Source organism: Anticarsia gemmatalis, chromosome 17 (genome assembly GCF_050436995.1).
Source record: "Anticarsia gemmatalis isolate Benzon Research Colony breed Stoneville strain chromosome 17, ilAntGemm2 primary, whole genome shotgun sequence".
In the NCBI taxonomy this organism is placed as follows: Eukaryota; Metazoa; Arthropoda; class Insecta; order Lepidoptera; family Erebidae; genus Anticarsia; species Anticarsia gemmatalis.
This window is the reverse complement of record NC_134761.1, coordinates 8,333,935-8,361,162: the sequence shown is the minus strand read 5'-3', so window position 1 is coordinate 8,361,162 and position 27,228 is coordinate 8,333,935. Positions and strand designations below refer to the sequence as shown.

Sequence of the window (27,228 nt, the reverse complement as noted above, 5' to 3'; positions counted from 1 at the left end):
TCGATAGCTGTAGAATTGAGGTCTAGGCCTTTTTAGTTTACTCCTAGAATTTTGTATTTTATTCTTTGAAGGATAGGGAGTGTCTTTTGATTTTTAACTTTTTGATATGAGATGAAAATTAAGTTGAATTGCGATAATTGAATACTGGTTTTATTGAACTGAATTGGAACAAAAAAATACTAAATCAATCAAGAATTAACCATATAAATAACAACACTAATATGTTTTAACGCATTATTTTCATAATTATAAGACTGCGTTTACTTTGTATAAATATTAAAATATTATTATTTCTGCTAGTACAGTGAGAACAGAGTGACTGTTTTACCAATAAAACTATTAGAAAAGTACATTATCTCCCTAATTGTCTTGTAGTCGGTAAAAAGGCGAAAAGTACGAATTTTAGATCCCTAGAAATATCATTTTCTTTAGAAATGTTTAGTATTACTTAGGCCTAAAACAGTAGTTCAGTCTTATCTCAATTCTCTTTACCTTACAATAGGAAGGAAGAACTTCATTTGTATTCTACGAACATTTGCTACGGCGCTACGACGGTGCTACGCCTGGCGCTACGAGGCTACGACAACTTAATAGCACCTAGTAGATCGTGATTCTGTTTTTTTAAGAAATGTTATTTACTTTTAACTAAAATATTAATTTTATATGTCTAGTATAGTGTTTTGAACGTATGATTTTTTTTTATTATTGCAAAAGATAGTTTTTAGCATTAAAAATTTGTATACCTATCAATCACAGTTCTTTATTAGCCTGGTGACAGACAGACAGGCAGCGAAGTCTCAGTAAAATGAGCCATTTCTCCCCTCTAGGTGCGGGACCCTAAAACTGAGTAGATCGAACTAATAATCAATAATTAGCATTTAAATGATTTGTATTCTACGTTTTTTTACTACGGCGCTACGCCGGAGCTACGCGTGGCGCTACGAAGCTACGACAACTTAATAGGACCAGTAGATCTGTTTTTATTGATCCTGATTCTGGTTTTTAGAAAATTGTATTTATTTTTGACTAAAATATTAATGTTTAGTGTAGTGTTTCATCACATAATTCTTTATCAAAATGTGGTTTTTTTGTATTAAAAATCTGTTTTTTGGTAGATATACGGTTCTTTAAGTCTGGTGACAGACAGGCAGCGAAGTCTCAGTAATAGGGGTTTTCCCCTCTTGATACGGAACCCCGAAAATGACCCGATCAAACTATTAATTTGCATTTAAATGGCGATTTCTAAATTAATTAAACCACCAATAACTTGGCAAAGCAAACAATTTGAATGACTTCGGACATCGGTAGGCTTTCGGTGCGTTTATAATCTGACGTTTATCCGAACAGCGGCTAATCGTGCGGCGGACATATTGTGACGTCATCCGCAACTGTCATGTCCAGTCGTGAATGAGAATGGTAATTTTATTAGGGGTTTTGATTGCGTACGTTGACTGCTATGTAATTTATGGATTATACTAATGATTGTGAACGGTTTTAGAATCAAATATTTAAATAAATTGGTTAAAGTTTAGTTATAAGTAGTATACGAGAAGTAGTATAAGCAAGTAGTTTTTTTTCTTACCCGTTACTGTCCCGTCCCGAACGAGAGAGGAGGTAGACCTTGAATCCACCATGCTGGCGAAGTTTGCGTTGGAGATCCATTATAATAATATGCTTCAAAAAGTAAGTTATATTATGTCTAAAATACTAAAAGGTAAATAATTTTAAATATTTATTTTGCGTAAAAACTACTGAACAGATTGTAATGTTACGTATACATAATATATAATTTATAACCTGGATTAAAACAAAACATACATCCTTTAAAATATTTTACGCGGACAAAGTTGTGTGGAGAAGTTAATTTAATAGTAAATTAAATATGAAAGATTTGTATTACGTAACAGCTGCTCCAGCCAGCCAGCCTGTTGTGAAACTACCTGTCGATTCAAAGTTTCAATTTAATCGGCTAAAGAGAAGTGGGTCAAATCTGATTTACCGGGAGATAAATGGATTTTCTACTTTGATTTACAGTTCAATATTATTAAAAACTTTAGAAATACGGACAAGTGTATAAACCAGATAGTAATTTATAAACATACATGTCATATTATAAAATGATTTCGGATATTTGTTTTACTGACTTTCTTAAAGCCACTAAAATAGACTCTTACCGCAGTCCACCGCCACAGAACTTGGTACATGCTAAACTTAGAGCTAAATAAATATCTCCTAGGCGCATCGCATTAAACCATTACTTTAAATAGAAATATAAGTGGGTTCAAACTCATATCTATTTTTTCCTTGTCGTATACAAGGATATGTCTGGTGACGCTATGAAATTGTTGATACTTTTTATAATTTCCTTATAACAAACAAGTGCACATATGTAGGATATTGTAGGTATAAAGAACACATTATCAAACGATCATTCCCCCGTTACATTACGTACACGAGAAACATCTTACAGTAAAAACCATCAAAAAAGCCGGATTAACGATCGCCTCTGACATAAAGTACCACCCTTATAGGGATGAAGCAGTGAATTCATATTATCGCTGGCTCGCTTGTTGCTTTTATACTTTATAACATGAAATTGCGGTGGCCATATTACCGGAATGAGTTAGCGCAATGCGTAAAAATACCAAGTTGGGATGAAATTCATATACTCTCGTGGCCAACTATTTGTGAGAACCAGCCTCAATTCTTTTGGGATGTATATTTTAGAGTATGAATTATAAATTGTTTCTTTGTTATCGCCTTTGTTTGTTGCCCAAATGTTGGCCTGAATTGCTTTTTGAAAGTTACAAGAGATAACTTCGTAATTATTTAAAATATTTGTTTGGAAATTACGATGTTATGCGGACACACTTTTTGTTTTTTTATTTAATAACTAACAACATTTTCCAGAAGCTAGAAGCAGAAAATAAATAAGTATGTTAGGTAAGACTCATAAAATCTATTAAATTACGTAATAAATAATAATGACCCAACATAGATGTGCTTGCCAAATAATACGCTTATAGTACCGCGTCTGAGTGACGTGGGTTAAGAGTTAAAACTCGACTTTTATGACTGACATTTTACGAAAAAAAAGCAACTGAACAAAAAATAATGAATCCCAAAATTAATTATTCAAAAGAAGTAACAAACAATAACAGCGGCGAGGCAAATTTTACGCATATTCAAGTTCATAATCATGAATACGAGAGTTAATTTATCAAAAGTCTGACAGGAGAGCATTGAGATAAGCCCAGTGATATTGTTTGAACGGCAAACAAAAGGCTGTACAAAACAGAGCTGCGTAGGTTTAAAACGCGGTCGGTCAATCAATATACCTGTTGATCGAAAGTAAAGATAACGCTTTACGTGCTATTTTAGTTCGACCAGTGTTTGCTAGACAAGGTAGTTTTTACCTGAACTAGGTAAATTGCTTGGTGAAATGCGTAAGGCCGTTAAATAAGGCGATTGTAGGTTTTATTTTAGTGGTTAGAGAATGGAAACGGTAAATGTGGAACATTAGTTTATTTAAAAGTATTAACTTATTTACCTAGTTCATTTAAATAACTATGATACGGAATAGAAACATCTTTACCTAGTTTTCTTCCAGAAAATAGCTGAATTAAAGTGGCGATCTGTCATGGTACGTGTTGTATGGGACGAAAGTAGGGAAATATGTGGTACATACATAGGTGGCACTATCTGTCAAGAAATTAATAAAAAATAATAGTCTTCTTGGAAACGATGATCAATACTATTTTTAACCGACTTTTGAAGAAGGAGGAGACGATTTTTTACTCGATGCGTTAGTCGATAGCGGTCAGTAATCGCCCCTCAATACCCCGACTTCCCACCACTTTCCTAACGAGGCAACTGGGTCATTGTGATCGTGATCATGAAGTATTTTTATTATTTATTATTGTAGCACTACATTAAATTATACGAATTTATGATGCTTTAAGATAAGAATAACAAATGTAATGTTGAAATCATTATCGTTTTGTAACTGCAAAGTGATTTTGACATTTTCGGGTATATTTTGGGCAGATAGTTTTCGTGTTGAGCATATTGCGATACGTATAAAGTAATATTTAGTATCGCAATATTATACAGTCGATATTTTTGACTAGTGAATGTCTAGCGCTCAAAATTATTTCTTGCGATAGCCGCTAGAGACGCTGATCAGTTGTTATTACAAAATTTGTCGATAGTTGTTCGGTTTTGATAGACGATAGACAGTTATACGTTTGTGTAATCTGGTTGTAGTTAGCTAAGCTAGTCTTTGTTGTGAATCGCACGTAGACAGTATGAAGCCCATTCAATATTAACTTCTACATTGGTGAGTAAATAAAATCACATACAACCGTGTGTCTGTTTCAATACTACCTAATCTGAATGTAATTGAAAATTCATACTATTACCAATATGACACATTAATATTAGATAATAAAAACTCATTTTATATAACCACCAAACTCATATTCAAACGCACTACGAATAAAACAAGTTGAAAATGATTTACTACAGTAACGTCATTTCCCGTACAGTGCGCTGTAATAACGTAACAATGTACTCTTAATATGAAGGTATAAAATGATTAATTAGTATAATCCGCCGCACACCTACCGAGCGTTATTGTTGATCGTCACAGTAGTGTACCGTGCAGTGTACAGAAGCGCGGATCCCCACAGTCCGAGTACTATCGAGACGATTCTCGATACACGATAGTTTGACAATAAAAATGTACTACAGAAATAGTTCCTACGGCAATCGCTAGAGGCATCGATTAGATTTTCATACACGTTTATTGACGGCTATCGACCACCGTAAGTAGTAGAGAATTACATTGCTGGTCTTATAAGTACTTCTTGCATGGCAAACAAACGGTAGTGGGTAGATGGGGCAGGTACGAATAAACCTTCTTTCAAAATGTTCACTAGGTCTTAATTAAAAAAAAGAAACCATAGAGACTGCGCTACGCATGTAGCATGTAAATGTATGTATGGATAAATACATTTGTTTTATTTATCATCAAAATCATGATAGAATTATTAGCCAAAATACAGAAGTATGGTGCATTAACTGAAGAGACTTTACTTGCTTATGTATCAAAAAATCATAAGGATCAAGTATATTGCATATTTGTCAATCCATGATGAAATACAAAACACTTTCACTAAATATTTCTTTATAGAGAACGCATTAATCAATTCCTTAAAACCACCAGATATTTTACCTCAATTAAACTACAATAGCATTGTGAAATATTTAGTAGAACATTGTTTCTCTGACTACACTGTAAATATATCTGCTCAGGCTCTAGCAACTGCATAGCTTAATCTGTTCACCGTGGTTATTAATTTTCCGGCGCAGAGCGGACAAAGCCTGCAATGCGATAATACGTATATTGTTTAACAACGTTCCATTACCGGACGAGGGGTTTGAAATACGCAATAACAGTTTACAATGGCAGTTTAGAACATCCTTATCTGTCCTATCTTAGTTGTTACTAATATTACAAATGAGAAAGTTTTGATGTTTGTTGCTCGAGTTCAGAATTTCCTTATTTGTTCAATTCTCTTTCTTGCTATGTGACAGTTTGGATATTTAAATGGATGTTCGTTAAGCAAAATCGATAAACCTATTAAAAGGATTTTAATAAAATTTGGTACACACATAGTTAATCATCTGGATGGCATAGAATCCCACAATAGAAATCACTTTTTACCAAGGATTTTTCTTTCACGCAGCGCACGATGCGTGCCGTAGCTAGAAATGACCATATTATTATAAATACTGAATTGTGGGCCAACGCTGTCATTTTGAAAGATCTTTGACAGTTGTTACCAGTAATCATAAGCTTGAAAGTCTGACAATCGGTCTTACCAAGGGATATCATGTTATAGTCCAGGTTCCTGGGTTATGGAGGTCCGATAGGCAGTTACGTCCAGTGATGCTGGAAGCCGACTCCAACATAATTGGAATAAATGCTAGGCTGTTGATGATTCAGACACGCGAAGTTAAATGGCGAGTTCTAAAGTAACACTATTGTATATAGTTAACTATTCCCTTCACGTGGGTAGCATTTATCATTTAGTATACAGTTGTTTTATTCAGTTCGTATTACACAGACCCCAGGGATAAGGTATTCTCTACAAAGTTTCACCAGTAAGCTGATATACTACCTCACCTTTCCGAGTGTCCCAATATTTGTAATAACATTATATGAAGTGGCTTTTTGTATATTGGAGTATCGTTTTCGTAAAAGGGCATTAACCTTTGACGGTCTAGTGCGGTTTCGCTATGAATTATATCTCTTTGCCAAGTGGTATTTGCTATATCAATGGTGTCTTAAATGTTATTTTGTAGTTTATATCTTTAAAGGCAACGAGCGTAACGCCATGTTTCTCGAAGCACTGATATGTTTGGCTGTAATCACTTAATGGTCACGCATCTACCATCATTCATCTATCCCTATCAGTCTGTATAGACGCCACCAAGATTGCTTAACGCACTGTTCTTTGGCTGATTTGAACGCAAATGAATAAAAGAGCATGGCTTTTAGTGCCTTGCTTTTAATATAGAGCTAGCTTCTGTCTGCGACTGACCGACTACCTTAATGGTAGGTACTCTTAGCAGTAATCCATTCTATAAACTATCTGTGTATTGAATTTCATCAAATTTTACATCATTTTGTAGTTTAAGCGAAATTGAATCACAATCATCATCAAAATTTCTGCATTCAAAATATTAGTAAAACATACTAGTGTGTTTTCTTGCAATGCTTTCAAGGTAGTAAGCCTATTTTTCGTGCGTAATAAAGCCCACATTTTTTTTACGTGGCTAATGCCATGAGCATACACCTGCACTCTGGGTACAGTGCAGATTTATGTGGGACTCTCCCGCCAGAAGAACGGGCATAAAATAGAGCCTACACCTAACACTTGACATTTGCAGTGTGCGTAAGGACGGTCCGCAGAGACACCCCTGTTTGACTCGCTTATAAAATGTTGCTTCTTTACTCCCGAGCGACAACCTTACGTCCCTCTACGGAGCCATAAGGTCGTATGTTGTGTAAGTTACTGCGAGTTGTGAATTAGTGGACGATATTCTAAATAAAAGTTACATTTATTTGTTTATATAAAATATAGGAAGTCAAAGAAATATACTGCTATATAAACTAATGAAATTGTTGGTTAGTTATATATCTGGTTAGACATAGACATACGCATATTTATTGTATAATAAAAACTGTGTCCAATGATTGTTACGAATTATAATCGTCCCAACAGGTTTAAGGTACCTTTCAATCGAAAATTTTGTTTTTTGGATGCCTACAATACTCAAATTTCAATTCATTTGCCAGTGTGTGCAAAATTCGCGATCTCTTTATAAAAGTAGTTAAAATATTAAGGTATTTGTTATAATATTTCCGTTAAAAGCCTCAAGATAGTCTCAAATTGCAGGTATTTTAATAAAAGCACGAAGAAAGCTATCAATATCCGGCCACGACTCACTTGTTGAGCGCTTGTGACGTAATATGTTGCTTAATCTACATGATCCCTTGAGGCAATTACTCAGAAATTCGAAGCCATGGGACTGAAGGAGTTCACGAGCGAAGTTATTCCAACTTGAGCCAAGTTAATTTAGAACTGATATGATCTGAACACGTGTATTTATAGAAGGTATTTGATGGAAATGTTCATTGACTTTTTCTGATTTAAATTCCTTCTTAAAGAAGCTAATCTGAGCTTCTTTTTTTTTCGTCTTTATCTTAAGCTTAAGCTAATAAGACGATAAAAATGTAGTTTAGCAGGTTAATAAGTTGTATATAGAGTGAGGAAGGTCGTAGGCTATTTTACAATGAGAATATAGGCTAAGCAAGTTAAGCTGTAGACGAAATTTGGGAAGAAAAGTATTAAAATATTTCAGTATACTTAACTAAAAAATTTGTAAACATTGTCTTGAGTTTTGATATTCTACAAAACATGTCACCGATGCCATTAGTAACATTTAAAGTCACTACTTACAATTAAAAATAATAATGATGCTGTCTTTTTTATATTTTTTATATAATCCAGAATTGATCTCTGCCCAACCCTATAGGAACAAGTCGTGTATGTGTATCCTACATTCTCATGACAACAACAAAGTGACCGGCTATCTTTCAACGCTTAGTAACAAACGACTAAGTTGATACTAAATTATGCCTCCTGCAAACAAACTTGTTGTCATACATATAACACACTGCATATTTCATTCGTGTTATAACTAGGTTATTCACCTGAAGTACCTTCTTACCAAGCATTTAGTTCTACAATTACTCCATCTTTTTAGACAAAACTTACTAAATGCCGGGAAGTGAATTTTGAGCTAAGTACCTTGTGCTTTAAAAAGTTGGTTATGGTTGTTGTCAATTTAAATAACAGTTGTTGAGCCACGTCAAAGGTGCGGCTTAAACACCTTTAACACTAGGTTTATTATGTTGAATGAATGAAGTTCTAGAATTAAGTGGAATCAATTAATTCATATTGAATGAAGAATTATTCATTACGACTTCAAACTTATACGGCTAACATCAGACTTGTAGATGCATAGTTAGATTTACAAATATATGCAAATGTAACTATTTCAACTAAATCGATAGACAAGTAGGTCAAAATATACATACATACATCTTAGAGCATGTTTAAGATAGGTAGATAAGACATAATAAGTAGCGCGATTCTCTACAACCGGTAAGCATTTCCGAATATCGAAAGTTTGGCATCTAAAATATACTTACTAGAAAATTAGTTCTTACGGCTGCCGCTAGAGACTCTTATCAGATTTTCATACAAAATTTTTCGATAGCAGTCGATAGTAGAAGATAATTGCTCTACAGTGTAATTAATACATTAAATAATATAAAAAAGTTTGTGGGTGTATAATATACATATATTGTATCATCTTCACTCATAAACAGTTTTAAAAATGATTGAAAACTACAAAACCATGTGTAACTGATAACAGCTTACGCTACGCTTTTAAGTAAAATAGCTAAAACATCTATTTGTGAGGAAGAGTCTAATCCAGCTGCAATGCAAGCTGTAGGAAGAGCTAGTGTGTAACAGTAACAGTTAAGTACTACACTCTATGCATTCTAAAGCGAGTGCAGCTTGTAAAATGACACGCTTTTAACTATTGTCCGTTAGAAATAACATAAAAGAACTGTTTATTATATATTTAATTGATTTAATAAATTAAACCGTTTGCATCTGAAGTAATAACCATGTAAACTCTTAATTCCATATCGTAGAATATGGCAAAAAACAGACGGCTTTCGAGATTTTTCAGAATACATTGCCTAGTCAACAAAAATGTTTGCAGTGTTTTGACTTTGTCGCTCATATTCAATTTAAAAAATGATTTTAAGTGACAAATTAATATTAGAAGAAGGCCTAAACGGAGATGGCAGGATGACCTGCGTCATCATGTCATGCGTTCCTGGATGGATGGCCAGACGCAACAATCGACCGAGGGGACTGGAAACTCAGGGGAGAGGCCTTTGCTCAGCAGTGGGACATAGAAACAGGCTAAATAAAAAAAAAGTGACAAATTACTGGAAAAATAATCAGAGCTTACACTACATATACGTTTAGTTCTATTCGTGAGGATGAGTCTAATCCAGCTGCAATGCAAGCTGTAGGAAGAGCTAGTGTCTACAGTAACAGTTAAGTACTACACTCTATGCATTCTAAAGCGAGTGCACTTTCACAGACGTTCACTGAGAGCTCTCATTACAGCTGCAGCTTGTAAAATGACACGCTTTTAACTATTGTCTATTAGAAATAACAGTATAGAACTGTTTATGTAATATTTTATCAATTATATTTTAACATAGCATTGATACTGAATTCAATTATGTCTGAATTTATTTTATACGGCATTTTTTTATTATTTGGTGGTGATAATTGCAAACGTCATGCGTCATTTAAAAGACTTGAGGTTACATATCTATTTAAAAGATTATTTACATACTATATCGGTGATGTTTTGCAAAAAGGTCAGGTGCGCAGTACTCGTAATCGGCAGTACTGTATGACAATGTGTATGCACGTGAATTGAAACGTGTTTTTATTCACTGTCTACTGCTATGGGAAAAGCGCGTGATTTTATTAATATATGTTTTATCTACATGTAAATGGTCTAGAAAAGGAATTACAACGTAACCACTTACTTTGATAATCTGTAAAATATACACGTTCTAAGACCAAAATATAAGCATTCCTATTAAAAATACCGCAAGACAATTTTAAATAAAGCCTCTCAAAGAAAATGTTAGTTACCAAGCAAAACACGGCGTAACGACCGTCGGCGTGTCCCAAGGAACGCTAAATTGTGTCGGAACCCGCAACGAATTTAATCAAAAGGGTAGAGATACTAACAGTATAGAAAATCAATTTGTTCTCGGAGCGGCAACAAGAAAAATTAAAACTCATGCCTTGAGAATGGCACTCTAATGAGAGATTGTTTTTGTTGTACTTTTTAATTTGCTGTTTGAAATAAGGACATGGTTTTGAATGGTTTACAAAGGCTTAATCGGTATGTAAAGTAAAGTATGTACAGATCAGTATCTCGATTCTCTACCAATATCAACTACCGACAACCGGCTAACTAATGTTTAATAGAATACGGGAATTAACGCGAACACGACCACGGCGAGTGCAACCTGCGGCGAAACGTTAGGCATTTTAAGGTAAAATGCGTGTTCGCGTTAATTCCCGTATTCTATTATACATTAAACATGCAACGCGAGAGTTTAAAAGTTATAACCGGCTAACTATCGAAATTTCGACATTTAGAATGTGCTGCCAAAAAAGTTTCTGCGACGCCCGTCAGAGGTGCTGATTAGATTTTCATACGAAATTTCTCGATGACTGGTCGGTTGTCGGTAGTCGATAGTAATAGAGAATTAAGCTACTGCATTCTTCTATTGATTAACTGAGATGTCACATATCGTAACCACATGTCATACGTAGTAGATAAAACGGCTAAGCCAATTTCAACACTAGCTGTACACAAACAACACTACACTTTCTATATTGAACTTCATCATTTCTTTTAAACAAAAGAATAAGATCGCAGCAATCATCACAATACTATCATCATTTTCAAGTGCATTCACTCAAGCGAAAATTACACTCCCGTCTTAAACTTCAATGATTTATTTAATATAATATCTCAAATACCACCCCCGTTATCCATTTTACACTTCCGCCATTAAACCGAAGTCAGTTGCTTGGAAATCGACAACTTTTGTTTTAACCTTAGTTAGAGCAACTCAAACGAGCCTTTAATCTCATTTCTCACATGTAATACGAAATGTAAGTGAAAACTTAGTTTCAGTCAATTTGGAGATCCTATAGAAGTAAGGTTTGGGGTAGACATGCAACAATTTTGGAAATTCGTATCTGTAAATTGCCGATTGATTCCTTTTCACGAAAAGGTAGTTACAGATACTTTCGCTTACTTGTCCGCTTATAGCCCGAAAAATAAGTATAGATTTTTAGAGAATATAATAGATATTTAGGTGTATCGCCTAAAAGTAAATAGCCGCTTTGAACTCACAACACGCTTTGTAAAAATACTGAACTTCATGGGTCTACTGTAGAAATTCCGAATACATAAAAGATTAAAGTTTAATAAAGCAAAAAAAAAACTTTTAGGCATTTTTTTCTAATAGCAATTTGATTGCACATCCCTGCTCTATTTCTAATAATTTAATCATAATGTCTTTTTTTAACCCATTACTGTCCCACTGGCTGCATCAAATTTCTTTCTCCATTTTCCACTGCACATTCTTAGCAACTTTTGATTGCTGTAATGTCGTAAAACAGTCGCCGGTATGGCTAGTTCGTGGAGCGGTGATCAGCTATGCATAGAGCCGCGTAGTCGGGAAGTGTCGCCACGTGAGCAGCTTGTCTAAGAAGGTTCCGGGCTCCGTATTATCATAACACTAGGGTAGTTAGTTTGATTATGTGTTAAGACTGATAAATCGGGACTGTGATGGATGTTTAGGTAGCTGATTTTTATAGAGATTGTTTTGTGTTTTGAAATAGGCTTACTGTGTGTAGGTACTAAGCTTATGACAAACACTGTTTACACTAATAAATTGGTAATATTTTTGTGGCAATACTTTTTTTACTTTTTTTTGTTACATAGTGATTAATGTATCCTTTTAAATACAAACAAAATTGGACAGAAGATGATTTTTGAGGTACTTACCTAAAGCATTGATAACTTAACTACAGGCAGCTAGATCTGTAGCTCGATTCTCTACCACTATCGACTACCGACAACCGGCTAGCTATCGAAATTTTGACATTTAGAATGTACTGCCAAAACATTTCCTACAACACCCGTCAGAGGCGCTGATCAGATTTTCATACAAAATTTCTCGATGACAGTTCGGTTGTCGGTAGTCGATAGTAGTAGAGAATCGAGCTACAGTTCTTGTGCTTTAACCGTATATGAAGGCATTCATAAAAATAATGATAACGCTGCTATACATACAATCTAGATTAAGCGCGATTATTATCAAACGTTGAGTTCCTCCATCAATTATTATTAACTTACAGAGTTGGTTTTGTTATAGGCACTGCACAACACACCTTTTGCGAAAAAGAACAACCGGGCATTTATTCTAAGCGTCGCAAAAAAAATACATATTAAAGTTTCTCTTTTGCTATTTGTATGCGATTATCAAGACAATCAGGCACCGACTTAAGGAAGAATAATAGCTGCTTGCTTAATCATGATAATATAATAAGAAAATACTTCTGATCAGTACTTACTCAGCCTCTTCAATGGTCTCCGACATGGCGAGGAAGACACAGTTGAGCAGTATAGTTGCCATGACGAAGTAGTCAAAGTACTGGTTGGTGGAGAGGTAGACGCATGCGCGCCGCACCCCCGACCACGGCGACCACCAGAACAGCGACCTGGTCGCCGTGAACCGGTGGATGTAGTTCTTGCGAAAACGTTTTGACACCACACAGAATGTCTGCAACAAAAAAAAGATAAATAAATGTTTTTGGACAACTCACACACAGTCATCTGATTCTGAAGCAAAGCTTGTACATACTATGGTAACCAGACAACAGATAAACATACTTATATACTATTAGATAACATTAGTAATGTACTCCTAGTCGATATCTGACTACGACGACCAGTTTCATTGAAACTGGCCAGTTCTCTCGTCTACAACCTCGTCTTCTCAGTCGTTCTATGATAAACCCATCAATATTCTTTTGGAGAAAATAATAATGTACTCAAAGTACTCCTTATCCTATCCACAAAACCTTCTAAGTTGACTTAAAGAATTAATAATTTGGGGATAAAGATTAAAGATACCATAGCACTGATTTCTCTCAATATATGTATATTTTAATTTTCTTAGTTTTATGCTATTTATTGTTATAAATGATGTTATTGTTTACTAACATTATAAATATCGTACAATACTTAAATGCATGTGAATCCATTTTCCATTGGACTGTTCCAATCCTTCCTATAAACCAAAAAAGATAACTTTACAGCATCGAATATTCGAGGGTACTTCCTCTTACAAATGTCACTAGTGCTCCTGACAGCTGAGAACGACAGCTTTACGAGCCTTCGAGCCGTGGGGTGTAACATTTTATAAACGACCTGCAGACGAACTTTCATTGTTCTACCAAATTTTGGCAATATGGGTATTGTGAAATTGTGTCTTTGTGAGATTCAAAGCTACTGTTTTACATACTTAAAATAAGCTATGTGGTTCATGTCATCATATTTTTTAAATACATCTTAAGTAATTTTATAAGCAATCTTCATCATCGGTAAGCTTATCAGGTAGAATTAAAATGTTTTCTAAATTAACATTTACATTAAGTATCCGTCTGCTAATTTATGCAACACTAATTAGTAAGTCTTGAAACCGGTTCTTAATCTTGAATGCCTGGAGACTTTTACAAACATAAAAACTGTCAAGGAGGCAGGAAAATATTAGGAACTGTAGCTCGATTCTCTACTACTATCGACTACCGACAACCGGCTAGCTATCGACATTTGACATTTAGAATGTACTGCCAAAATGTTCCCTACGACACCGTCAGAGGCGCTGATCACATTTTCATACAAAATTTCTCGATAACAGTTCGGTTGGCGGTAGTCGATAGTAGTAGAGAATCGAGGCACTGTACCCCGATTCTCTACTACTATCGACTACCGACAACCGGCTAGCTACCGAAATTTTGACATTCAGAATGTACTGCCAAAATGTTTCCTACGACACCCGTCAGAGGCGCTGATCAGATTTTCATACAAAATTTCTCGATGACAGTTCGGTTGTCGGTAGTCGATAGTAGTAGAGAATCGAGGCACTGATCAGCGCCACTGACGGGTGTCGTAGGAAACATTTTGGCAGTACATTCTAAATGTCAAATGTCGATAGCTAGCCCGTTGTCGGTAGTCGATAGTGGTACAGAATCGAGGTACTGTTTGTTGATCATGGATTCGACTCTCACGCGCGTTAGTTACAACGTAACGTTGAGCGGTGATCACCATAAACGGTAAGGCACGATCGTCGTCTGAATTTCGCAAATTATTTGTCTTTACAATTATTATTCTGAGGACACTCCGTCTAGTGTCCCCGTTTAACCAATAAATATTGACCAACAGGTTTAACTTAAAGTACACTCATCACAAACACACCTTGTAATTATCATCGGCACATGTTTGAACAACACTTGGCATAAGCAACAATTATGAGGCTTGCAAATTAGAGACGCTAATTGGCGAGTCACCTGGCTCGAGTCGGTTGCGAGTCGGTAGCGGGTCGTTAGCAAGTCGGCTACAGTTTTAATTACCAGTGCGGATTAATACCGCCATCGGAATAATTGTTTCGCTCTGTTTACTAGGTAATTAACTCGGCAATAATCAGGTACAGTTGGACGCAATTTGCCGAATTCCGTATCGGTTGTTCCCGTAATCAATCAGGAATTTCGATGTTGGTATTTAATGTTATTTTGGATCCTTATTGAGTTTAAGTGTGATCTAATTTGAATTGGCTCTCGATAATGGAATGTTTCGCGATGATTGGTTTCAGATCAACAATGATTGTCGTGAATTATTGTAGACTTGTTAATTAAAACTTAAGTAGCGGACTGGTTTGTTTGTTCTACATATACCTTATATACATACCTTGCGTTCATGGAAATATTGAGGGAAATGGATTAAACAGCGAATTGAAATACCTAAAGTAGTAATATGTTTGTAGTATTTAAAAAAGTACTTTGACTATCTAATTTGTTTCTCAAAACTCGACATTAAGTATTTCTTCCATAAATCGATTTTATTTAACCAAAATTCAGTCCGAAATCGCAGTTTTAGACAATAGCTAAACAAAAACCTGTCACGTGCTGATATATCCCGATATATTCCGCAATAAGGCAGTATTACAATCCGCTAGATATCGCACAGTGTCGGTGACAGCGTCGCCGAGTGCCACAGCAGAACGGAACCGACGCGGAAATCAGCGGTAAATATATTCCCAACTGTTTCTTGTTTCTAACATACCGGGGAAATTGAAATGTACTGCAATTTTCACTTGGTGTCAAATAATGTGTGAATTGTTTGTATGAATGACGTTTTATTGCTGTTTGCATGAGTATAGTTTAAAGTTGGAATAAAGAGTGCTGTCTCTATTTAAATTTGATATTTAGGAATATTTTCATGATACTCTAAAGTAGACGGCTCAGCGCTATGAAGCCGTAAATGTCCATTTAGGATTGGGTTTATTAGTACCTCATAAGATTAACAGTAAATCTTTGGCTGTCATAAGAAGTTTTCCTAATTAAATAAATGATTATTTTGATTTAGAAATGTTATAATAAGAAACAGCAATTTCTCACTATTATACAAGACAAACTACACTATTAACATTAATGTTCATAGGAAAGACAGCCTCTGGGACTGCTTTCAAAAATGTACTCTTAAGACACATTGCATAGAATCCTCATTTCATGAAATCTCTACCTTACAGACCATGTTGCATATCACTTGAATCACAAACCTCCTAAATACAATAAAGCATCTTTAAATTATCCCATAGTAGTCAAAACTATAGTAACAACAGCACCACGACAATAACTCGAATAGCCCGTAGTTTGTACATAGTAATTTACAACAGACCGAAACTTTGTAACACCTGTTCTAATTGTTAACAAAGGGAGACAGTTATGTAGAGTTAATTAGCCCTCGGTATCCGTCGGGGGCATGAAATAAAGTTGGTGGGACGACATGAGCTATCACTTGTGCTTATATTCGAGCCACTTGAGTCAACGGCCGGTGGGACTTTGTGGGACTTTGCTATTGTACTTTTAATTTCGGTTTACTTCTGGGAATAGTATTTTCTAGCACAGTTTTAGATATTGTTGCTGTAGGTTGTATATTAGGTTTTATGTGAATCCCAATATCTGTGAGTCTAATTAATCGGACGCGGAAGTGACGGAAAGCATAATACCGTCAAATTAATGTGTTACCACACTATCAATACTCTATTTTAACACGTGAAAGTATGAGCACTCTCTCTTGTTTAACATTAATACTTTAGACCTAGAGATATATACTAATTACAATTTGACCAATTTAAATTTTCCAACCTTACCTTGAAGTAAAATAGATAAATACGGTCGCCCAGTTCTACAATGTCACCAGTATATAAAAAACTTTATCGAATTTGAGTTTGCTTTAACACAAATATATCATAGCCCTATATTATCGTTGCATTTTTGGCACAAAATTCAATAAAGATTGACGGCAGCGTTCATTTTATTCGGTTATTCTGACCACGTATGAAACGTCGTGTGCATAGCAACATGATTATTTATTGTGAAACGGTCCGCGTGTCATGGACGAAAAAATATATGATGAATGTGAAGGAAGTGGGGCACATACAAGTTTATGTATGTTGGATGATTTATATTGTCGGTTGAGCTCTTTGCATTCCATAAATTGTGATTGGGATGAGGCAATCTATTATGGAGATGTGAGCTTCCACGGACTTGGCTATTTCCTGTATTGTTACTGATATTTTGTGGCGTATTTTATGGAATAATGTCCAAATGTTGGTACTTTAGGTTGACATCCACCAATTTTCGATGATGACGTTATCGAAAAGAACCTATTTCGAATTAAACAGATGTTCTGACGAGCATCGAGAGTTTGACTTTTGAAATTTTCGAAATACTAGTTACTACGTACTTTGTCGTAGAAGATCGTGTAACAATACCTGGGTAAAAAGTACAGTCATAATGTGGTTTTTGTTTAAAATCATGTTTAAAATTATTATAAAATTATTTTTTACAAAAGCAATTATAATATTGCCACTGTGCGATAAGGCCGCCAGTTGTACTTTTATTTTATTTTGTTTTAGTTCATTTAATGTACAATTAAAAGTTTTCATGTCATTTCATATAATAATTTTCTAGAATTTATTTGGGAGGATCGTAATCAGAGATAATTGCTATTCATTTGTTTTTTACTTCAACTAATCCGATTGCTTAGTATTTCATTATATCAATCCGATTGCACAAATCAGAGGAGGACGTAATCCGATCACTTAGACAGGATTACGTGAATGAATAGAGAATGGATTTTATTGTCTTTTTATGTATACAAATACGGACCGTCAGTGAACTGCTTTACGCAAATTGCGAAGCTTTTAAAAGAATAATTCATTTTATTACGTCGGGTAAAAAGTCTTTTCGCGTTATTGTATGTATGAAATTGTAATAAAATCTTTTCTCTACACAAAAAAGCTCGATATTTAGGTACCTCACGAGCTCACTGAAAGAAATCTAATGAACCGTGTACTCATTTGTGATTCTTGAAGCCAAAGAGATTTTATTACAAGTTCATACTTACTATAATGCGAAAATAATTTTTCCCCGACCTAATATTTATCTTAGTGTTGGCAGAGGTGTTTTATATGCAATAAGGGGCCAAGGCTATTGTTATGTACCGGGCACATTACCAAGTTCCGAGCTACGACTATTACTATTATGAATAGTAATGTCACATTGCCTGACCCAGGAATCACATTTGAGACCTTGTCGACCAGCAGTCGTATGCACTACCGCCTAGACGAAATAGCCAATATTAATTAATTAATAAATCATTAATTGAAAAGGAAACAACTCTTCAGTTTTTCTAAAATATAAGTAATAATTTATTGAAAAGAAAATGATGGTCAAGATTTTCTTGAGCTAACCTTCTAGCTAGAGGCTATTATGGCTACAAAAGATAATAATATAATAGGTTTATCATTCACGGTACATTTGGGATAGTCCGAAGATTTAGTACACATGAAATAGAGCGTATGGTCACATTTAAAAACCATTTTTGGCGGACGCTACCACGTTTAAGTGATCGTAAAATGATAAAATAATGGCTAAAAGGTTTTGAAGAACGCTGTATAAATCATCTCGTTCAGTTTCGAGGTTTTGTTTTAACATAATGCTGAGCTTGGCATTTAGGCAGAGTTATAAAACACCTAGTATCTAGGTTTTATTGCTTATTTACTAAGGAACTCGGTAATTTTCCCAGCTATTTTTCAATTACCTATTTTTCTATCCTATCCTATATTTTTAGGCATTTTCTGGGTGATCATTGCAACACGTAAATGTTCGGATTATAATTGGTTATCGTTTTAAACAATAAATCGATCGTCACGGCTCTTTGTGGACGACTGCCTAAAATACATTATCATACACTCAAAGTACTCCATACAGTACAGATTATACAATAATGTTTTTTTTTTTCATTTTTGTAGCTATTAGAGAAATAATTGTAGTAGCGAGAAGTGGGTGGGAATACTTCATCTATACTACACAAAATCGAAGTGTATAACACAGTAACGACAAATCTTTAACATTTTAAACGGGAATCTCTTTTTAAAATTCCAAACACACACGTCCTAAAAATTTTACAGCGTTATTTTTGGTTAAAGCGGCGTCTTTATAGCGAGCGGAGCCGGACTCGGTCCTTTACAGGGCGTATTAAATCCCCAGTCGGCCGAACTTGAGCAGTAAAATCCAATAATAATGGAAGTTTCTTCCGTAACGCGATTGACACATTGTACATGAAGATACGACTGTTTTCACGACGTTTATTGAATGGACACTCTTGTGCGGTGCTTAAATAAAGATATTTATTTCACTATTTATGGGAGATAAGTTCGTTATTTAAGAACTATGGTTACGTCGTAAGGTTTTACTAATAGATATTGTAACTTTCTCATAATCACCGGAACAGCTCTTGTGATAATATTTAAGAGATTAGCGGTTTAACAGCAACGTTTATTGATTTCATATAGATTTCGTAACAGAATTGAATGTTATAGCAATTGACCGGAAAGTAATTCAGTTCAGACGTACAGCGAATTTCCAATCAGAAAATCTCAATAACACCGCTTGACCCGTGAGACCGACCCTCGTGATCGGCAGGCGTTTGCACTTGACGACCGAACCACTCATTATTACATTTATTACGCTCACATTTTTCCACACACGCTACTATAAAACAAAGGGCATGAGAGTTCGTACGCTACATTTTCCTCAATTAACTTTAACAAATCGCACTGGTCAGCACAAATAAGACGCGAAGGGATAACCAAATAAATTACAGAGCTGTCTTTTAAGCATTTCGGACTGAGAAAGGGAGGAATTCCTGAATATTTTGGCAAAAACAAAAAAGGTCCAATTTTGTTTCGCTTTTCTTCAAATATCTTCGAAACTTTAACATTTAATACAGATCAAAAGCAGCCAAAATAGGTTGTTTAGCTGGAATTTTGTAAGTAAAACAAAAAGTTTAGGGTAGGAATATTCGTGTTCTATTTTAATTCAGCCGCAGGTGGGGTATAACTTTGTCCCTATAAAGTTATGAAGCATCACGTAAAACCGGAGAGGTAGCGCATGACGAAGGCTTTACACCGTTTTATAGCCTTCTACTTAAAGCTTTGAATAACTTAAAATAGAACTTTAGAAAATATTTTAAATATTAATATGGAATATTCATTCATTAATTTTGGAACTTGGCTTTTGTAATCTGTATATATAAAGGTGCTTAATTTAGAAAGCTATTTAGGGAACGTCTGTTACGTTTTCACGATTAAAATTACTGATCCGATTTTCATGAAATTACGTGATAGTTGAAAACCTAAGATAAAACAGCAGATTGTTTGGCTACTACTTTTCAAGCAGTTTACATTTATATTTGTAAAATTACACTGGTAGGAATACTTGCGGGTGACCTAATTTAGACTATATCTCGTTTATTTTATAGTCAAGTCATCCAGTACGTTTTGATAAAGTTCCCCTTGTCTGAGAGAATTCCCATGCTTGACACATGGCTTATAGAACACAATGGGTGATGGATGTTGTCACCGCGGCTCTCGGCGTAAACCCCAAGTAATCTATAACAAATTGCAAGGATAACCGTACCAGTCATCCGTCTAAGCTTTGTGATGCATGCCGGAGATGATACACCTACTTAAATCCAGTGTTATATCTAGTACGATGTAATGGTTTTATATAAACTAGTTGAGTTGCGAATTATTTACGATTGCGATCATGTGGCCTTTAAATCATATTTATGTATTCAGATGCCGTCAAAGCAGTGATTAGTACTCTACAATTGGTAATTTAGTTTGTCAGATTTTCATTCAAAATTTCTCGATAGCTAGCCGGTAGTCGATACTTGATAGTGATACAGAATTACGCTCTAGCCGTAATTCAAAATGACGCAATACAATAACATTTGCTGCCAATATTTTAATTACGTCTGACATTAATAACTTTAATTGATAAGAGAATTTAATTAACAAAACGAGGATTGTTTTCCTATTACGTAATTGAAAATTTAATTATGAATTGTCTGTTTTGAGAAAAATGTGCGAAGCAGTGAAATTAATTTTAGGTGACATAAAATGAAGTCGCTGTCTTAAAGGACAGACCTTCTTTATAGCTTGGAACTTTACACTATTCTTAGACCTATGTGATTTTTAGATGTTCCATTAATTATTATATGTTTTAAAAATACTAAAAGTTAGAAAGAAACAAAATAAACAAGGAAATGTAAGTACTTTATATCCCTCAAACCTGGACAGAGAACTAATGACCACGCAATAATACCCGTAGTAATGAACCGGCAAACTCAAAGCAATATAAACTAAATAAGGTACCTACATTTAAACCCTGCTTCAATATAACTCTAGTTTACGACAGTTCCACGTCGGCCCATCTAGAATTATTTAGATCATTAAATTTCGCTTCGACCTCCATTCCCTACTCCAATTTTACGATCCCAACAAATATTTATGACACAATAAACATCAATTAGCTTATACTTTTGAAAAATATAAATCATCAGTGATTTGGGAGAATCATAATTTGGGCCCGTCAATTACAGGGCCGTAATTAAGGGCCCAAAGGTGCAATGTTTCAAAGAAATGCTCGTTTTATTTTTAATTGAATTTTGAGACAATGAGCCCGTAAATCTTGTGGATCAGGTACGAATTTGGAAATTGGTGAAAAGATTTCGTGAGAAGAATTTTAAAAATGTAATAGAATTTTCGTTCGAATTATGTTTCATTTCCTCATCGGCTACAATGACGATTACTGAACGTCAAATCTGCCAAAAATACGAAAATATTGATTCCAAGCTCAATTAGGAAGTTGAGGTTGTAGAACTTTTTATACAAACGTTCAGCTAAAATATTGCTTAGCGGGCTATGATCATCTATGAAATAATTGCGCTTAGGTTCCTTAAACTACTGATCGTTAAAGACTCAGTGAACACAACGGGCTACGAACACTCCATTAAATTTATTCGTAGTAAACAAAATCATAACATATAACAGTATAACCTTCTAACACATATTGGCATAGGGGGCCACCTAATTAATTTAGGGTCTTCAAATTACTTCAAAGTTTTCTTGTAAAATTCACATAAAGTATTTGATATTCTGTTAAGATTGCTGTGGTATCAGGATGGCTTCATTACATAAGCTTATCTCGTGTTGGATATGAGTTTTTGTACGCTATGAAGTAACATACTTCGAACTCGGCGAGATTTTAAATAGATTGGATAAGAAATTATTGAAATAACTCTGCTTTAAATAGTTTATTATATGAACGCGTTTTTTGACTCTTTTATAGTTAAGCAAAAATACTATCATTTTTAATATCTAGTCTTACATCCTAATTTCTATCGAATTTACTACCAAACGTATTTAGTTGAACTGCAGCTATCATGTAAAACAACTGTTGCATCAAATTACACACTGCTTCATTTTTTTTACCCGTTACAGTCCCACTGCAAAGCCAGGGTCTCCTCACAAACGAGGGGGAGGTTAGGCCTTCATTTAAATCGCTTCATTATATAGTTAAATTTGCGGAAGCTTTTAAATCTACGGAAAAAGATCCGTTGTCTAGTTTAGTCTAGGGCAAATATCAGGGCATCTCCCCACCATCGGAATAAATAAATTTAACCCATTACTGTCCCACTGCTGGGCAAGGGTCTCTTCCCGTAATGAGGGAAGGGTTAGGCCTTGAGTTCACCACGCTGGCCAAATGCGGGTTGGGGACTTTGCATGCCCTCAATAAATGTATTAAACAAATTTTTAGGCATGCAAGGTTTCCTCACGATGTTTTCCTTCACCGTTGGAGCATGTGATAATTATTTCTAATACACACATAACTTCGAAAAGTCATTGGTGTGTTGCCTCGGGTTCGAACCTGCGACCACTTGAGTGGGAGGTGTCAACTTATACCACTTTTTTTATACCACAATTAACATTTTTAATAACCATAATAAAGGATACTTATTTCTTCTACTGCTTGTCTTTTACCATACGCTCCTACCGATTTGTAATCTTTCAAATACATTTGCAACAATTACAGGAAACCTTTTGTTCTCAAGCTTTATGAAAAACATAAAATATACTGAAAAGAAGTAACATTGACAAAGACAATGGCTCCAGAACAAATACAAACAGTAAGAGAACGAAATAAATTGGAATGCGAACCTTTCGATATTATTTCTTTACATTATATGAATGAGTGAATGAACTGTATCTGTGTGTTGAATGAATGAATTTTATGAATATGCTCTTTGACAGATTCTCACGAAAACGATTAAGGGAGAAAATATTCGACTATTGAAAACGGTTAGTTATACAGTTTTTGTATGAAAATGCGATCAGCGCCTCTAGTTGAAGCCACAGGAACTATTTTTGTAGTACGTTTTATATGTTTGTTACACCTACTCTAAGTTTATAGTAGTGCCTGTAGAGGAACACGCTATTTTTGTTCCCTGTGCATTAGAAATCTGTTTTGTACAAAACAGACGAGTCCTGCTCACATCTTAAAAAAATAGATCTTAAACTTTATTGTTCGAAATATCCAAAGTTATTTACAGAATCTACATATAAATATACTTCACGTAATAAGAGTTTTGTTACGATCGTAATTTTTACGGCTTTACGTGTGAATGTTTATTATTATTACTTACAAAATATATAGTTGCCAGTAGACATAAAGTACTGTTTTTAATTTGGATAAAACAATTTTTATTACTGGCAACAAAAGGTCCTTCGGGTATCGTATCTTCTGAAATGTTATTAATACTTTGCAGACTTCGTAATAAGATTACTAGAATAGTACCTATCCTTTAAGATTTTGTAAATTAAAGTCCTGAAAATTGTTTTCTATCTGAGACAAGACCTTTTACCCATTTTAGTTTTAGTAGAACAAGTAGAAAGTATAACTTAGTCTATCTCTAAAACGGAACAGTCGGGATGCTCTCATTTCAGCAGCGGAGAAGGCTTCGTTTGATATAATTTAACAGTTATGCTTTACCGGAAGAACTAAAACGAATCAAGTACCTTTTAAAATCCCGATTTTTAAACCCATAATAAAAGATAAAATGCGATAATATCAATGAAAAAAAACATAAATATTGAAATAAAAACGTAAACGAACAAGGCAAATCCATCACTGAACAGCATAATTAAAAAATAAAACCAAAATACCGTAATAAAAAATTCAAGCCGAAAAAATCTCCATAAATCATTTGACCTTGCTCGTTAATGAGAGAGATAAAATCAGGAAGCAGGGCGCAGGTACCAGGGCAGCATAGAGACAAGTAGGTCAAGATGCCACAAGTTGAGAGCTTCTAAATTCTAAAGACCACCGTGATTGCTCAGCCCCTCTGTCGCCGATGAATGGAAGACAGCCGCTATCTTTACACGGAGAATGGAATTCTATGAGCTATGTAATATAATGAAAAATGTGCCTTTGTGTCTTCTTTTATTGTGTTGTAATGTTAGAGATATTCTTGATTTAATTTTGATTTATACGTTTTTATTTATTAATATTGAACTAACACCTAATTAAATACCTGTCTGTTATACTTATTGTTCAAACAGTTGCCAGGTGCCTAGTACTAGTAACCGGTGCGCGGCGATCCTGCGTGACGAGATGCCAGAGAAATTTGTAAGGACCGTACCGGATCGTAGGGAAACGTGATTTTATGTCTGTTGGTATGTATCTTAAGATAAAAATAGGTATTTATGATGACCAATTTCTATGCTCTATGTAAATCATATCAGAAACAAAATTACTTATAAAAAATGAAAAAAAAAGATTGATAAAAGTTTACATTCCCAATTCCTCCTGAAAACTTAGAAATCCCCTTTTTCCCCCATTTATCAAGATGGTAAAGTATAACAATAGTACACCTTAATAAATAACGCAACATGTATTACACATTCCTCTATATTACAAACACACGTTCAATAGAAGCGATTATCACGAGTGGTATCAAATAAATCAATTGACCGTACCCCTGGGCTTTGTTCAGAACATATTTACTATCAAATAGACAATAATTTATAATTTATTGCACCTAAATGTGTGTCGGCACTTAATGTGTTTTGCAGAGGTAACTTAAGCCACACTACCAGCTATTTTTTATTTCTTTATATTTTTTTCGAAACAACGGATTTTTTATACTACTTAAAAGCCGACAAACTTTTAAAGTAATTTATTTTAAAATTTTTCGCTACAAGGTTTTATACTACAAACTTTGTCACCATTTCGTAACCTTTGTATGAAAAATGATCTTTAAAAAGTAGTTCTTACGGTGCCTACCAGGTGCGCTGATCAGCTTTTCATACAAAATTTGTCGATAGCAGGCCGCTCATCGATAGTGGTTGAAAATCGCGCTAATAATACCTACCTACCATACATTCATTATCTGAATTGCAAACGAATCCATACCTCGTTCTCGACAGCGTTGTTAGTTGCTGTAAAGTCGTAAGTGCGTATTCACTTCATAGTGTATATTCCCTTTGAATAATAACTCCGGATTTGTAGGCGTAGATCAATTAATTATGAAGCGTTCAATGCGCAGGTTGGCGCGCAGGATAACTAAATACAACTATAGATACAAGCGTATTATTTATTAATTAATGGAAGACCTAATTTATACCAAGTTTGGGAAACTTGTAAATCTTATTGTTGTAACTTTCGTTGAATGGAGGAGGTGAAACATCTAAGACACGAGTTCGAGAGAATTCGGACTAAAGGAAAGTTTCACTGCTTGTGAATAAATGTCGGATAAGCTATCTGGTGGATAAAGTTCCAGGAAATATATAAAATTCCTCCATCCCATAAGCTAATCAATACTTATTGAAATGTTGTGTCAACCGGGGCTTACTTTATACGGACTTTAAAATAGGGAAGAGGAGCTCAAATTGTCCTTGGCCTTATTTACTTCTTATATCATTGACAACTCTAAAAAAATAATCTTAATTATTTCCACAATGAAAAAACATTCACAATTAGCTCAACAGAATCGTCAATACGAGCGCTAAAACTCACAGATTCATTTGCAACACCCTGTATAAACTTTTTTATACGCGGGACGATGCGCGTGTTATTAAAATTATCACAAAAACCGTCGCATATACGTAAATTGTAGGAAATATGAGAGGTGGTGAAGGTGTTTTTATTATACAGGCTGTATTTTTTCGACGTTTAATTTATGCTTCCGTTGCGCAGTCACTAGTATTTACTGAATGTAGATCAAGGGATCTCGGGTTTGATTCCTAGGTCGGGCGAAAAAGTGTGATATTATGTATGATATGTCATCTATTAGTTTAAATGCACGATTTCACGTGCCCCGTGAATCAGCATAATCAAAGACTCGTAATCTTCTCCTACAAAACTCTCTCTTCACTTGAACACTCTTGCTGTCTTACATTAAACGTTTTTTCACTCTGATAAGTTGTATAGTATATTACCAAAAAAAACATAGAATTTTGGTTAGAAGTGACAAAACGTAATTTTGACCCATTCTCTCTTATGTGACGCAAGCGAAGTTGCGCGAGTCAGCTATTTAGTAAGACAATTCAAAATAACCTTTAGAAACCGAAAGCACACTGAAATACAGCCAGTCTTAAAACATCTTTAAATACACCAAAAAACATCCACATCTGAAAGCCATAATAACATATTTTTCACATTTTCATGAACACGAGACACATTGTAATATTCTTTGCCGACAGTTGCTATGTAAATAAAATATTTACATACCCGCGTAATGAGGCTCTTCCTATTGAAAAGCACGTCGTACTGTTTAATATAATTAATATGAAATAATGTATGTTTAAGAGATTATTGTTATTGTAAATGCATGTTGCGGACACTAAATTTAATTCACGGGTGTTTTGAAATGTTGGCTGTTATGGTTTGGCGGTAAAATTAATATAAACGTTGTTGTTATTTAGATTTAAGCCTGAATGTTTGTTAAGGTTTGTTATCAAAATATACAAGTAAATTAACTAATATTGTTTTATTATCTACTACGTATCATACATAATTAAATAATCATTTGATACAAAGTCGCCATAATGTTTCTTCGTTTTATGCATCGTTTCTTTCCGAAAATAAGATTCTTGCTTTACAATTACTAAGGTCTTAAAATGACACGGCACGGTGGAAAAGGAAAAGGCTATATTTACTTTTCCTATAAGTGAACCATGATAATAAATAGTATATTGTTTGCCAGTAAACTAAACAAATGAGCTATATTTTCATCACTCAAGCCAACACGATGCTTTAAAGAACGAAACAC

At 34.7% G+C, this 27,228-nt stretch overlaps 1 protein-coding gene across 5 annotated transcripts in view; it reads right to left on the bottom strand.

Moving 5' to 3' along the window:
• Positions 1 to 27,228, bottom strand: part of NaCP60E (Na channel protein 60E) — a 192,703-nt gene that overhangs the window by 48,985 nt on the left and 116,490 nt on the right. For all 5 annotated transcript variants that reach the window (XM_076124749.1, XM_076124750.1, XM_076124751.1 and 2 more), the window contains exon 3: positions 12,837 to 13,045. In XM_076124749.1, coding sequence (XP_075980864.1) covers positions 12,837 to 13,045 — 209 coding nt within the window. The remainder of the gene's footprint in view (positions 1 to 12,836; positions 13,046 to 27,228) is intronic.